Source organism: Mercenaria mercenaria, chromosome 1, assembly GCF_021730395.1.
Source record: "Mercenaria mercenaria strain notata chromosome 1, MADL_Memer_1, whole genome shotgun sequence".
Classification (NCBI taxonomy): domain Eukaryota; kingdom Metazoa; phylum Mollusca; class Bivalvia; order Venerida; family Veneridae; genus Mercenaria; species Mercenaria mercenaria.
The window spans coordinates 41,359,959-41,373,784 of NC_069361.1; the positions used below are offsets into that span (position 1 = coordinate 41,359,959).

Genomic DNA, 13,826 nt, shown 5'->3' on the forward strand with positions numbered 1-13,826 from the left:
ACACTTAAAAGATGAAACAAATCGCCATACGACTAATAATTGTGTCAGTGTTACGTTAAGCGCAATGAAAACAAAAGGGACTTTCATTGGTGTCTACGTTTATTTTCATATATATTCGTTTACTTTGCTTTTTTAAATGCTCATTTCATGTAGTACAAAATCAGAATTTCTTCTTTTTATTTTACTCTGCTTTCATAAATGCTCATTACATGTAGTAAAATGTCATATTTTCTTCCTGTTAGAATGTCCACTAGATGTTGATGTACCAGTACTGCCGGAACATGTTTACTGCAGGCTCGAAACGTTTTGCAACGCCGTTGACTGTTGTATAAATTCTGAACTGCTTCAGCGTACTTTTGCTCTAACTCTAAAAGTGGATCCATGTGATATGATACTTACAATCGCTATAGAAAAACTGCAATTCGAAATATCACTGTTTGAGTACTCGTGGGGTAAGTATGAGTTTTGACACTAATTCCTTTCCAATGACATGTGACCTATTGTTTAGGCAAAATTACGATTCCTATGGTTCATGAAATATGCAAGGTAGAATTATATCTTTCTTCTAATGATTTTATTTATAACGAAGAAATTATAATTAGCATTTTAACTTCATTAGCACGTATGTCTGAATTCAACAAATACACGTATGTACACTTTAAAGTGTTGCTATCAGTATCTTGCAACGTAAAATATGGTTTATATATTACAATTTCAGGTTCGGAAAATATGTTTGACTTGTTCGGTGTAATACGAATGAGGTAATTTCGTTTTACAATGAACTCATTGATATATTTTAATAAATATAATACTGGACTTCATTTACGCGAGGAGTAATGTATCCGATGTCATGCGGCTATTTGACGTCATAATTGACGTCATAATGTCCTATTACCGGTCGGCGCGTCAACCGTTGTTTGTCGCAGAATATACAGAGCTTGATTTTCTTCTTTGTTTAACTGGAAATCAAATCGAACCGTGTTAGAATCGTTATTAAAATATATTTGTTAGTGCCATTAGCAGTTTTTCTTACTTTTTCTCCATGTTCAACTGTTTACCTAAGGTTTTCATTAAAGGAAGATGTACGTGGATGTCTTCTTAATTGTTGTAAATTGTTATTATGATATTGTTTGATGTACACAGCGAGCTAGTGAAAGGTAATTTTAGATATTTCTTTTCTTTTATTGTAGATATTCTGTTGATGATCTGCACATTGCTAGAATGTACCTCTTGAATGTAGAAATTGCTGTTTGCCTTGAATCCAACGGCCAGTGCGAAACGGTTGTTTCTGTTTTTAACCATACTCTACTCAACAAACGTCTATGCAATCTGGATCCAGGGTTTGCTATTCAAAGTAAGTTCTAATATATCATTAAATTGAAGAAGCGATTAGTCCTCTAGAACAAAGCCTTGATGAAGAGATTTACGGGCTTATCATGTAGGAAATGAATAACGAAGGCATTGTGTTTGTACACAATGGCCCAATGGTATCAAGGGTGTCCATTGTAATGCATGGATACTACATGTTTACAGATGCCATGACAATACATGATTGCTACATGTGGTCAGATGCCATGAAAATGTAGCAATACAATGTTTAGGATAACTTAGATAGCATACAAAGGTACTACTTCTGCTATCAAAATCCAACTAGTTTTTAAAGTGCAATGTGAAATTTATAACTAATTTGTACTCGTTGTGCAATACAGTCAAACATAACCAGTTCAGTAGCTTTTTTCATCTGTCCTGATCTGAATCCGACCTGAAAATACGTCAAACTATAGCAACATGATCGGTCGACATGCACTGAAGTTTGGCGTCATTCGGATGGCAGAAAGCAACGTCTTTCATCTTAACTAAGTTATGTTGTAGCTTATAAACTTATGTAATATCGTCATCTATTTGCATGTAGAGAATTTGGCAAACACTGACTGAAATTTTAAAAACTAAAAAAGAAGACACTGCAACAATGCTCCATCGTCTTTGTCTTGTTATTTAAGTGGTTCTGACGGTAAGCAAATGGCCATTAGTTGCTAGAAGACAGCGGAAGTCAACGGAAACAAAACATTCGTGTTTCAACTACAACACCTTCACACCTTGGATAAAAACCATCTACACATGATGCCCTTTGTCTGAGATATTTGACATAAGAGTTCATACTATTTTCAGTTTTCTGAATAAGCAACCTATTATTATTTAGGTATTATAAAAGAAAATTGCAAAACTAAATTAATGCAATTTTATACGGTAAGTCACGACGTCGCTAACATCGTTGAAATGTGATCACCGTGCGCTGGATTAATGTAAGTGACTGTTTTCCAGGAGGTATAACTTCTGGCTATATGACCATAATATCATGATCATGACAATTTTGCAGTGAGGATCGTAGAAAAAATTTCGAATCAAGATGGTGTACTTTATGCGGTTCTCCATTAAAGTATATAGCCCTTGTAGGGTACACCTATTAGCTATACATTCGAATACCTCCCTGCAATGTCAGATCTTTTAAGTATGCGATATTGTGCAATGATATGTACATGTAGAGTCTCTGTCTTTAAGAGACTTGTTTTGTACAACAATCGTTGTTTTTACCACAGATTTTTCACTTGCTCACTGGCTTACTGCTAAGGGCTATCCGTTCAATAGTTACCTTGGTGATGACGTCACAACAGAGCTTCTCGAAGTTTTAGGTATCATCGGATATTTAAATGAAATACAGTGTGATAGGAAATCTCAGCCCTATTCTCCGTCTGCAAATGGATGGAAAAAAAGTACGTAATTACTATACATAATATTGTCTCTGCGTTCTCTACCTTTGTATGTTACCTTAAATAAACTAAATAGCGTATAGCATTTATATTCAAGTACTTTATGATATGTTTGTACTTGCAAAAGTTATACAATATCAAACAAATCAATAATAAAAATATTCTTGCAATATTCGACATATTTCATGTTGTTTTCTTTTGTCACGTTATCATGGTTATTTTGATTCTAATCTAGGTTGTTCGCTAGGTGTACACGTTAGCCCTCTGCAAAATATACTAACTTGTGATCTGGAAGAGTCGTGCACATCTGTGGACTGCTGTGTAGATGTGTATTTACTGGAAAAAATCATTCAACATCAGATTTAATCTTGACCCATGTTCAAACATGCTTGAAATTAGCATTGAAAAACTGGTATTTGATATACCATTAAACGACTACATATATGGTACGCTATTTCATACATGTTCGTTGATCTTTTTAACTGTATTGCAATTATGTAAAAGCATGTACATACTGGCGCATCATAACAGTGTAAGAAATGAATACGATTAACTTGTAGTTCAGAGATATTGTTCGATTTCAGATACAAACAAACTTCGAAATCGTGTATTATAATAACACATCTTACATATAAGAAGCTTCTGGTTTACTACAGACCTAACACGTCTTCATCTTCATTTGTATCAAGACAAATAAAATTCTAATTTCAGGATCGCAGTCACGGTTCTGTTTATATGGAATGGTCTGCTTAGAGTAAGTCACAAATGTCTTTAATTAGTTCTGAAATGTTGATTCAGGCTTTTATAGTTCATCAGAGCAAAACGCGCTTAAGATTTGCTATAGTGATTATTCAACGCCCAGCAAGTCCTGCGTCCATCTGTCTTTTTTTTCAAACGGCAACTCCTCTTCAAACACGGTTTCACTTGGTTGGACATGGGGACCAAAGCAAAATATTCATAACGACAGCTCAGCGTGATTTACCTGTCCGATTAAGAAATTATTTCATAACTTGAGTACCTTTTGCCAAAATTGTTCCAATTATTCCTATTTCTTTAAAACATGTAGCGCTTACATGTATCATCATATTTCTATTTACATAAATAGTAATTTTTAAAAAAAAAAATCTTGACAAAAACTGCCGGCCGGATTTAAAATAATTTTAAGTTAACAAATGTTTATTTGATGGCCCGCTGCCACATGTGTTAAAATTATTCCAAATTTAGAGAAACAGGCGCGCCAGATGGCCTGGCCACTTTCCCCTATATAAAACTGCTGACATGGTTTTAGTATAGCTTAACACTTTTGTTCTTTTTATGACCCTTTAAAAAGGGTTTTCAATTGATTAAATTTTGTCAAACAATGTTACCGTCAGAGGGCTTTGTCACATGTACTTTTAAGTCAAAAGTGGAAAACTTAAGAACCTTCTTTTCAGTAACTGTCGCCCAGTCACACAATTTATTTTGGTTAATCTTTGATAATAAGTTCATAACATATATTTTATTTCGCCACTTATTGTTTTCCTCCTTTCTACATGTACACTTGTCATACAATCTGTTCTTAGATGTATTATGAAACACATTGTGTAATTGTTGAATGAAGGAAATGGATTGATTGAAATGGCCGCAAAAATGAAATGAAAAATAAAATCATGACTAGCAGAGCTAAATGTAAAACAAATTCTAAATATCACCTCTTAAACCTCAAGAAACTGAACTGAAAGTCTAACAGATACAAGTAGAAGAAGAGGTAATGGGGTAGGTGCAGGATGTTGAGGAGAGATTTCAATTGAAACTTTGGAAAACTTCACTTTATCCGCTGGCAAGTTTTCAAAGTTTGTCGCAAAATATTTCTTGTTGTAACCGTTTGAGCTATGAAACACTAGTAAGTGATAAAATGCCATCATGACCCTCTTGCTTTACATATGGTCTGGGATGGACATGTCAGATCCATATGGTATATTCCAATAAAGATATTGTTTCAAGTTCATTACCATTATGAATCTAATGAATAAGTTCTTATTGCTATGCAGCAATGTAGAAGAAAACCTGACATACATACATACATACATACATGCATATATACATACATATATGCATACAAATATTTTTCAGTTTTTCTATAAAGGATTTGTTTTGGTCAAGAACATATATCGTTGATCTGGAACTCAACATTTGTTTTGATTCGTCAACACCCTGTCGTATAGAAAGTCAAATTTTCAAGTCAACTGCTTTGCCAAAACCAATTTGCAGCTGGGAAGAGGCAAACATAGTACAAAGTAAATAACACTAACATTTTAGACATATCTTTAAAGTAAACAGAATGACGTCACAAACTTTAAATTTATGAAGCAGCATAGATCTCTGGTCTAAATTATCTTGTAAAGTGTAATCAGTAAATAATTCTGCATTGTTTTTGGTATTAAGAAATAAAGCATAGATATGAAACTGTACGTATACTTTCATTCAGTAGTGTTATGATTTATTAAACCTTTTCATATTATCAGTACAAATTTATGCTGTAATAATTAAATTTTATTTGCGGCTGTATTCTAATGATTTTGTGTGTCAACGTATTCAGCGTGTAAAATATACTTTATACTATATGTTGCTTTCTGTATAACTGTAGAAATAATCATTTTATGAAACTGTTTCAGATTTCACATTAAATAACTGGTTCTTCGAGAGAGGAATGCCAGAAATGATCAAGTTGCCTTCATATATTGCTAGCGTTCTTGAAAACGATATTGGCCTCTCCATGTATTTTAATGAAGAAGAATGTAGACAAAACGTGTCCCCTTACCTATCAAATTCTTCCAGTTGTTCTTCAGGTAATATACCCGTTGATTTACATGCACATAAAGCATAATGCTAAATATATTAGTTATAATATAATATTGAATGCAAATGTAGATAAGTTGTTGATAAGTAATAGTAAGTACAAATAAAGTTCACTTGTAATTTCATGATATGAGAAGAGTTAGATTATTTGAAATTATGAAGTACTGTACGATGGGTTTGCACAACTGACGTACTTTTATACGAGTGTTAAACTGTTGGCAGCATATTACAATTTGCTTTCTATTTAGAAAGCCAGTATCTTATTTCGTATAAAACTGATGATTTTATAAAAAGGGATTTGACAAAAAAATCCCTGTTTGGGGGTAGTATACGCCGTTTACAGTGTCTTTATTTTGACTAAATATCGGAGGGCTATTTTGGAAATTGTCAACTTTGCAAAAAAACGCGGAATTTGTGACATGGATTAATCCATGCATTGTCAAAACCCCGAATAAAAGAAGCTATAATTTCCATTTTATCATGGTTTAATTCATCTGCGAATACAGAATTCATTCCTGATAATGAATGGATTAATCCATTATTCAGTCCAAATGAATTCCATACTTTGAAGAAATATTACACTTTATGTTCATTATAAAACATGGATTAATCCATCCTTTCATTTGGACTGTTTATATATGTCATAATCATGGTAATATAAACCTGGTATTATATATATATATATATATAAAACATGGATTAATCCATGCATTTATTTTGCATGTTTTCGAATCATCTACAAATCATTGCTGATATTGATAGTAGAAAATGACGAATTAATGGATCCCTATCTAATGCAGGAAATGTAAGACATGGATTAATCCATCTATGTTATGTACATGTTTGAAAACTAGCATATATAAATGCAAATATTGATAAAAAATATAAAGAATGGATTAATCCATCTCCATTTCATGTAGTAAAGTCAATGCTAAAATTGAAAATGAAAGACAAAGATATGTTCCTCCTTCCTTCGCGCATATGTAGAGTCAAAAGCATGGATTAATCCATCTCTATCATATGCAATGAGAAAACATTGTAAGTCCGTCTAAATTATATAATCAAAGACATGGATTAATCCATGCATTCTTAGTGCATGTTTTCAAAAATTGATAAATTTTTTCTTTCATGTAATGAAAACCTGTTCTTCGGCATGGATTAATCCATCTTTTCTTCATGCACTTTTCCAAAACTTCTACACGCGATGCAAGTATTGATAAAAAGTTGGATTAATCCACCCCTATTATATTTAATGAAAACAAACTGTAAGACCGTATATATGCAAAAGATGGATTAATCCATGTATTTTGGTGTGCAAGTTTACAAAACTTGATAAAAGATAAAGTAATCCGTAACAATTTCATGTAGTGAAAACCAATTCGCGGTCATGGATTAATCCATCATTTCTTCTTGCACATTTCACAAACTTCTACATGCGATGCACATATTGATAAAAAAATGAATTAATCCACCCCTATTATATATAATGAAAACAAATTGTAAGACCGTCTAAAATATATATGCGAAACATGGATTAATCCATGTATTTTGGTGTGCAAGTTTACAAAACTTGATAAAAGATAAAGTAATTCGTAACTATTTCATGTAGTGAAAACCAGTTCGCAGACATGGATTAATCCATCATTTCTTCTTGCACATTTCACAAACTTCTACATGCGATGCACATATTGATAAAATGATAGATTAATCCACCCCTATTATATATAATGAAAACAAACTGTAAGACCGTCTAAAATATATATGCAAAAGATGGATTAATCCATGTATTTTGGTGTGCAAGTTTACAAAACTTGATAAAAGATAAAGTAATCCGTAACAATTTCATGTAGTGAAAACCAGTTCGCGGTCATGGATTAATCCATCATTTCTTCTTGCACATTTCACAAACTTCTACATGCGATGCACATATTGATAAAAAGATGAATTAATCCACCCCTATTATATATAATGAAAACAAATTGTAAGACCGTCTAAAATATATATGCGAAACATGGATTAATCCATGTATTTTGGTGTGCAAGTTTACAAAACTTGATAAAAGATAAAGTAATCCGTAACTATTTCATGTAGTGAAAACCAGTTCGTAGACATGGATTAATCCATCATTTCTTCTTGCACATTTCACAAACTTCTACATGCGATGCACATATTGATAAAATGATGGATTAATCCACCCCTATTATATATAATGAAAACAAATTGTAAGACCGTCTGAAATATATATGCAAAAGATGGATTAATCCATGTATTTTGGTGTGCAAGTTTACAAATCTTGATAAAAGATAAAGTAATCCGTAACTATTTCATGTAGTGAAAACCAGTTCGCAGACATGGATTAATCCATCATTTCTTCTTGCACATTTCACAAACTTCTACATGCGATGCACGTATTGATAAAAAGATGGATTAATCCACCCCTATTATACATAATGAAAACAAATTGTAAGACCATCTAAAATATATATGCTAAACATGGATTAATCCATGCATTTTGGTGTGCAAGTTACAAAACTTCATAAAAGATAAAGTAATCCGTAACTATTTCATGTAGTGAAAATCAGTTCGCGGACATGGATTAATCCATCGTTTTTTCTTGCACATTTCAAAAACTTCTACATGCGATGCACATATTGATAAAAAGCTGGATTAATCCACCCCTATTATATATAATAAAACAAATTGTAAGACCGTCTAAAATATATATGCAGAACATGGATTAGTCCATGCGTTTTTGGTGTTCAAGTTTTCAAAACTTGATAAAAGATAAAGTAATTCGAAATATTTCATCTAGTGAAAACCAGTTCGCGGACATGGATTAATCCATCATTTCTTCTTGTACATTTCAAAAACTTCTACATGCGATGCACATATTGATAAAAAGGTGGATTCATTTTTCATTTAGCGGAAGCAATTCTAAAACAGTCTCGGTCGTAAAATCAAAGACACGGATTAATCCATCTTTTATTCCAACACGTTTTCCAAATTTTCTACATACAATGGTAATATTGGTTATTCTATCCATATTTCATGTAGTGAGAAAAAACAAACAACATTTGCTGACAATCTCAAATGTTAAATCAAACCACCCTTTCTCGTTGCGCGTACCTTACATGATTTCTATACTACAGCAGAGATTAATCCATCCCTCTATAAAAAATTTGAAAACAGTAAAATAGGTTTTCAAGAAAAAAGGATAGATTATTCTATCAACTCATACATGTTTGGTTGGTTTAAATGGAAAATAATCATAACAGTCCAAAAATATTTTCTCATTTTTTCCCAATTAGAACGAAGGAAATTCGCATTCTTTGTGTCATAAACTCAATGGGCTTTAGAAATTAATCTAAGTTAAAGGCTGATTGGTAAATAAATATTTCATCAGTGATTGAGGTTATACACCCTTCTAATTGCTGCCACCATGGCTGGCTATTTTGGTTTTAGATTTTACACTGCCGTGTGACCAATATCCTATCGTCCGATTTTCAAAATTCTTTTAAGCGTTAAAATTGTTTGACGATGGCTCTCATACACAAAGCATTCCTACCTGTTTGATAAAATATCAAACTGTAAAACTTTCTGTTTTGTTTCAGCTCGGATTGTTCAGTTCATACAGCTTTTCATACCATAATATATTATTTTCATGTTTTGCCTAAATGAAATCAGCAGAAAATGATCAGTAATATACTACGTCATGCATTTCTTGATGTTTGTTTCTAATTAATAGTAATACACAACATTTCATACATTAAATCCTGCGCCGTTTACGCATCAAATCAATTTAGCATCACTTCTTTCAGATTTTCGTTGTTCACAGACATGCAAAAATGTCTTTATAAGATCTATAGACTTCTCTATTTGCCGTCTGCTATGAAGAGTAGAGTTATGAACGATAAAACCCATGGAAATATTCAGTTTCATGATCTCCATAAGTGTAATTTAATCTGTTGAGATACGAATATCAGTCTGCCATTCTCGCATACCAGAGGTTTACCATGGTTCCCCGGTAGTTCATCTCTGACTTTTGACGAACTTCTGAATGATAAAAAAGGCTGTCTGTCAGTATCTGCTGAATACCCCAGAACGTGTAAATATCCAGGCCAAACTATTGGAAACTTCTTACATAAGCATATTTCCATCGTGTATCAACCTGAAATAATGTACACGCATTAAAATCTATAATAACGGACTCCGTGATCTTACAGTTCACAGATACCGAGATTGACAAAGGGTATAAAATGATCTGGTGTGAAAATTATTATGAATAAAATCTGGTATGGGGAGGGATGACATAGTTTTAGTATCATTACGCACCATACCCATTCCATCGCGAAAAAAAGAAAGTAGATATCATTAAATTTTCCTACTGTAGTTTGATACAAATGATCTAAAATGTTTCTATCTAGATAATGTTAGTAACTTCATTTGCGTTTTATGGTTATAATTCATTAAACTGTAAATAACATTCCATATTAAATGCAATGTGTTCATACTCCTGTCACACATAGCCGGGCCAGTCCTTTCCTCAATTTAAGAATTGTCTTCAAATTGAGACAAAAAGGGTAGAGATTTTTCAAGACAGATTTTACCATCATAATTGTTTACTTTAAAGTACATAAAAATGCAGTGATGTGATCTGCTGTTACTACTCCTACAAAAATGTAGTTTTACTTCACCAAAATAACTAAACAAACAAATAAATTAATTAATTACACTTCTCATTCTGCTTCTATCAAAATGTCACAAATACATCCACAATGTAATCTTAACCAAACCTAGCCCAGCTCCGTAGCGATACCTTGTCAAAATTAGTGTCCCATAACCTGTCTGCCGTTATTGCCCTTACTTAGTGTTCCATAACCTGTCTGCAATGTTAGGACTTATTTAAGGGTATAAAATAGTAAAATAGTTGTATCTTCTATATAAAATTGGCAATCTTCTGCGAGCTGTAAAATATACCCAGACCCATTTTAGAAAAGGATCACTAGCCTTATGTTCCTAAATGACCTATAAACCACAAAAGAACACCAAGAAAAGTAGATATTGTGTATCTTCTAATGTCAGAGATTTAATGTCTGACATGTCTACACCATGGAATATCTTCCAAACTGACAAAGTTCTAAATTGTGGGTAAGAATACATGTGTAAATATGTTTATTTACATTTCTTTAAAAGCTAAATTTAAAGCAAAAAAAACTCCTTGAAATGCTACCAAAATATCGGGTATAGGTCAATAATGAAATAAAAAAGGACCTGTCTTATATAAAACATGAAAATGCCACTTTTATTGGGGAAAAATGGAGGATTATTTCTTTCCGCCATTATCTGGCTGCTTGATTACCTACTTTTAGGACTACTGTACTTTTAAATACAAAATAATTCTCTCATGTACATTTTGATGAAATATGTGACAGTGACATGACAGGTTTATTCTTTATTTCAAAAAATAATTTTATACTTTTCTTATTCTTTGTGACTGTACAAGTTCCGATCGATATTTTTCTAACTTAATGTTTTAATTTTGTCCGAATGTGTGAAAATGATGTTTGCTAAAATAAAGATTTTGATTTTCAGTCTCGCGGTCAGTATAATATTTTTGCAAGGACTTTTTTTTTTTAATCTAAAACGATTTTTATTTGATGATTCTTTCTTCGTGTTTTATAGACAAGTAAAATAATCGTCATAACCGTCTAATCATTTTGTGTTAAATTTTTTTACAGGCATCCAGTATTCAAGTCCGTTAACTTTTCGCATCAATTAAAAAGCTTTACTTAATTTTTAAGAAACTACTTGCGAAATATTTAACTGTAGCTGCTAACATTTCATAGCTAAAAACTTGAGCTATAGCAATGCTTTTATGGCATGATCAAGTGTATTATTAGTCTCCCTTGGATTTACAACCCGAGAGCACGAGCACGGAGGTAGTATCTCCACCTCCTTGCCTGGAGGTATACGTTCACTGTGCAACACTTATGATATCGTTTGATAACGAGCAAAATGTACATACATTCAAACTTTTCTATTATTTCGATTTTTAAAACATTTTAAAATGATCGCAATGAACGACATGTCCCTGTGGCCTTCTGGCCTTCGCTAAAACGACAATCTTTGGATCTATTACATGGTACTATGAAAACACATGTGTATTTCAGGCCTTTGTGAAAACACATATTTATGTTTGATTTATTTCAGATCATTATGAAAACACGTATTTATTTTTTATGTTTTTAAAAACATGTTGAAGTATAGATTATCAGCGGAGTACGAGGTCTTTCTGCATGTGACACCATGAGCGCGGAGCGCCTGAGGTGTTTAATGAAGCTTGTCAGCAGGTCTTTCTTACACTTAAAGGCCGTCGATGTCCGGTTAACTCTGCGCCCTCGTGAAATTATTACTTTTTGTTAGTTTTGGGTTTAACATCATTTTTCAACAGTATTTCAGTTATGTAACGGAGGGAAGTTAGCCTTATCAGTGTACCAGTAAAAACCTGTTCTCAGCATTAACTGTCAACTTCCGCAGATTAATCTGAGTGGGAGGACGAATGATTTCAGACACAATTTCTTCTATGGAATCGTCACGGAGAACATACGCACCGTCCAGGGATCCAACTCACGACCCATGATCCGTAGATCTGAGCTCCCCCTACTGAGCTAAGCGGTCGGACTGTGAAACTGTTACGCCAGACGTACAACCGTCTATCTTGTATAAATAGCGTTAAAACACGGTTTTGCTATAAGCTATTCCTTAATAAAAATTTCTTTCGTCCGTATTGAAAAATTATTACCTTGTGCATGTTTGTGTTTGTGTTTGTATGTGTGTGTTGGGAGGGGGCGGGGCGGCAAGCATACATTTCATGTCCTAAAATTGATATATCTGGTTTGCTTCGCTCGCAAATTTATAATCGCTGAAATGTAGGGACCGGACGACAGTCTCAACTTCATCTTATGAGCCGCAACATCAGAAAACCAACATGGTGGCTTTGCGACCAGTATGAATCCAGACCAGCTTGCGCATCCACGCATTCTTGTCAGGATCCACGTTGTTCGCTTTTGAAGCATATTGCAATTAGAGAAACCGTTAGCGAACAGCATGGATCCTGACCAGACTGCGAGGATGCACAGACTGGTCTGGATACATGCTGGTCGCAAAGTAAAAATGTTGGTTTTCTCATGGCGCAGCTCATATTGCTTTTATGCCTCAAACAGTCACGCCCAGATTAAAACAAGAGCTGTCGGAGGACAGCAACGCTCGACTATTCAACAGCCTTGTCAATTGAATGAATACAAAAGTCGATAAAAGGGGCATAATTTTGTAAAAATGGGGAAAAGGGTTATGGAACCTTCACAGAGCTTATCAGCTCATAAAGTGAACAAGTGTATGAAGTTTCAATCCTTTCCCATAAGTGGATACTGAAATACCAGCTTACATACTAAAACTTAACCAAAAACTGTTAAGTCTAAAAAGGGGCATAATTTTGACAAAAATGCAAAGTAGAGTTAAGGGACCTACACAGTGCATGTCAGATCATGACAGTGAACAAGTGTGTGAAGTTTCAATCCATTCCCATTAGTGGGTACTGAGTTACCAGCTTACATACAAACCTTAACCAAGAATTTCTAAGTCGAAAAAGGGCATAATTTTGACAAAATGCAAAGTAAGTTATGAGACCTACACAGGACACGTCAGATCATGACAGTGAACAAGTGGGGAAGTTTCAATCCATTCCCATTAGTGGGTACTGAGATACCACTTACATAAAAAACCCTTTAACCAAGAATTTCAAAAGTCGAAAAGGGGACATAATTTTGTAAAAAAGCAAATAGAGTTATGGAACCTGTCCAATGTAGGTCATTTTTATCACAGTGAATAGTGGTGAAGTTTCACCCATTCCCACAAGTGGTTACTGAGATACCACTTACATACAAAACCTTAACCAAGAATTTCTAAGTCGAAAAAGGACATAATTTTGTAAAATGAAAAATAGAGTTATGGAAACGGTGCAATGTAGGTCAGTTTATCACAGTGAATAAGTGTGTGAATTTTCAATCCATTCCCACAAGTGGTTACTGAGATACCAGCTTACATAACAAAACCTTAACCAAGATTTCTAAGTTGAAAAAGGGCATAATTTTGTAAAAAAGCAAAATAGAGTTATGAAACCTGTGCAGTGTAGGTCAGTTTATCATAGTGAATAAGTGTGTG

General features: G+C 33.5%; 2 protein-coding genes across 2 annotated transcripts in view; both read left to right on the forward strand.

Moving 5' to 3' along the window:
- LOC128556671 (uncharacterized) overlaps positions 1 to 2,779 on the forward strand; it is a 29,311-nt gene extending 26,532 nt beyond the window's left edge. Inside the window, exons 31-34 of the mRNA XM_053542307.1 lie at positions 243 to 452; positions 719 to 761; positions 1,191 to 1,354; positions 2,598 to 2,779. Of these exons, the coding sequence (XP_053398282.1) occupies positions 243 to 452; positions 719 to 761; positions 1,191 to 1,354; positions 2,598 to 2,779 (599 nt within the window). The remainder of the gene's footprint in view (positions 1 to 242; positions 453 to 718; positions 762 to 1,190; positions 1,355 to 2,597) is intronic.
- Positions 2,407 to 13,826, forward strand: part of LOC128556707 (uncharacterized) — a 35,793-nt gene continuing 24,373 nt past the window's right edge. The window contains exons 1-5 of the mRNA XM_053542369.1: positions 2,407 to 2,771; positions 3,004 to 3,214; positions 3,480 to 3,522; positions 4,881 to 5,044; positions 5,423 to 5,596. Coding sequence (XP_053398344.1) covers positions 3,094 to 3,214; positions 3,480 to 3,522; positions 4,881 to 5,044; positions 5,423 to 5,596 — 502 coding nt within the window. The 5' untranslated portion in view covers positions 2,407 to 2,771; positions 3,004 to 3,093. The remainder of the gene's footprint in view (positions 2,772 to 3,003; positions 3,215 to 3,479; positions 3,523 to 4,880; positions 5,045 to 5,422; positions 5,597 to 13,826) is intronic.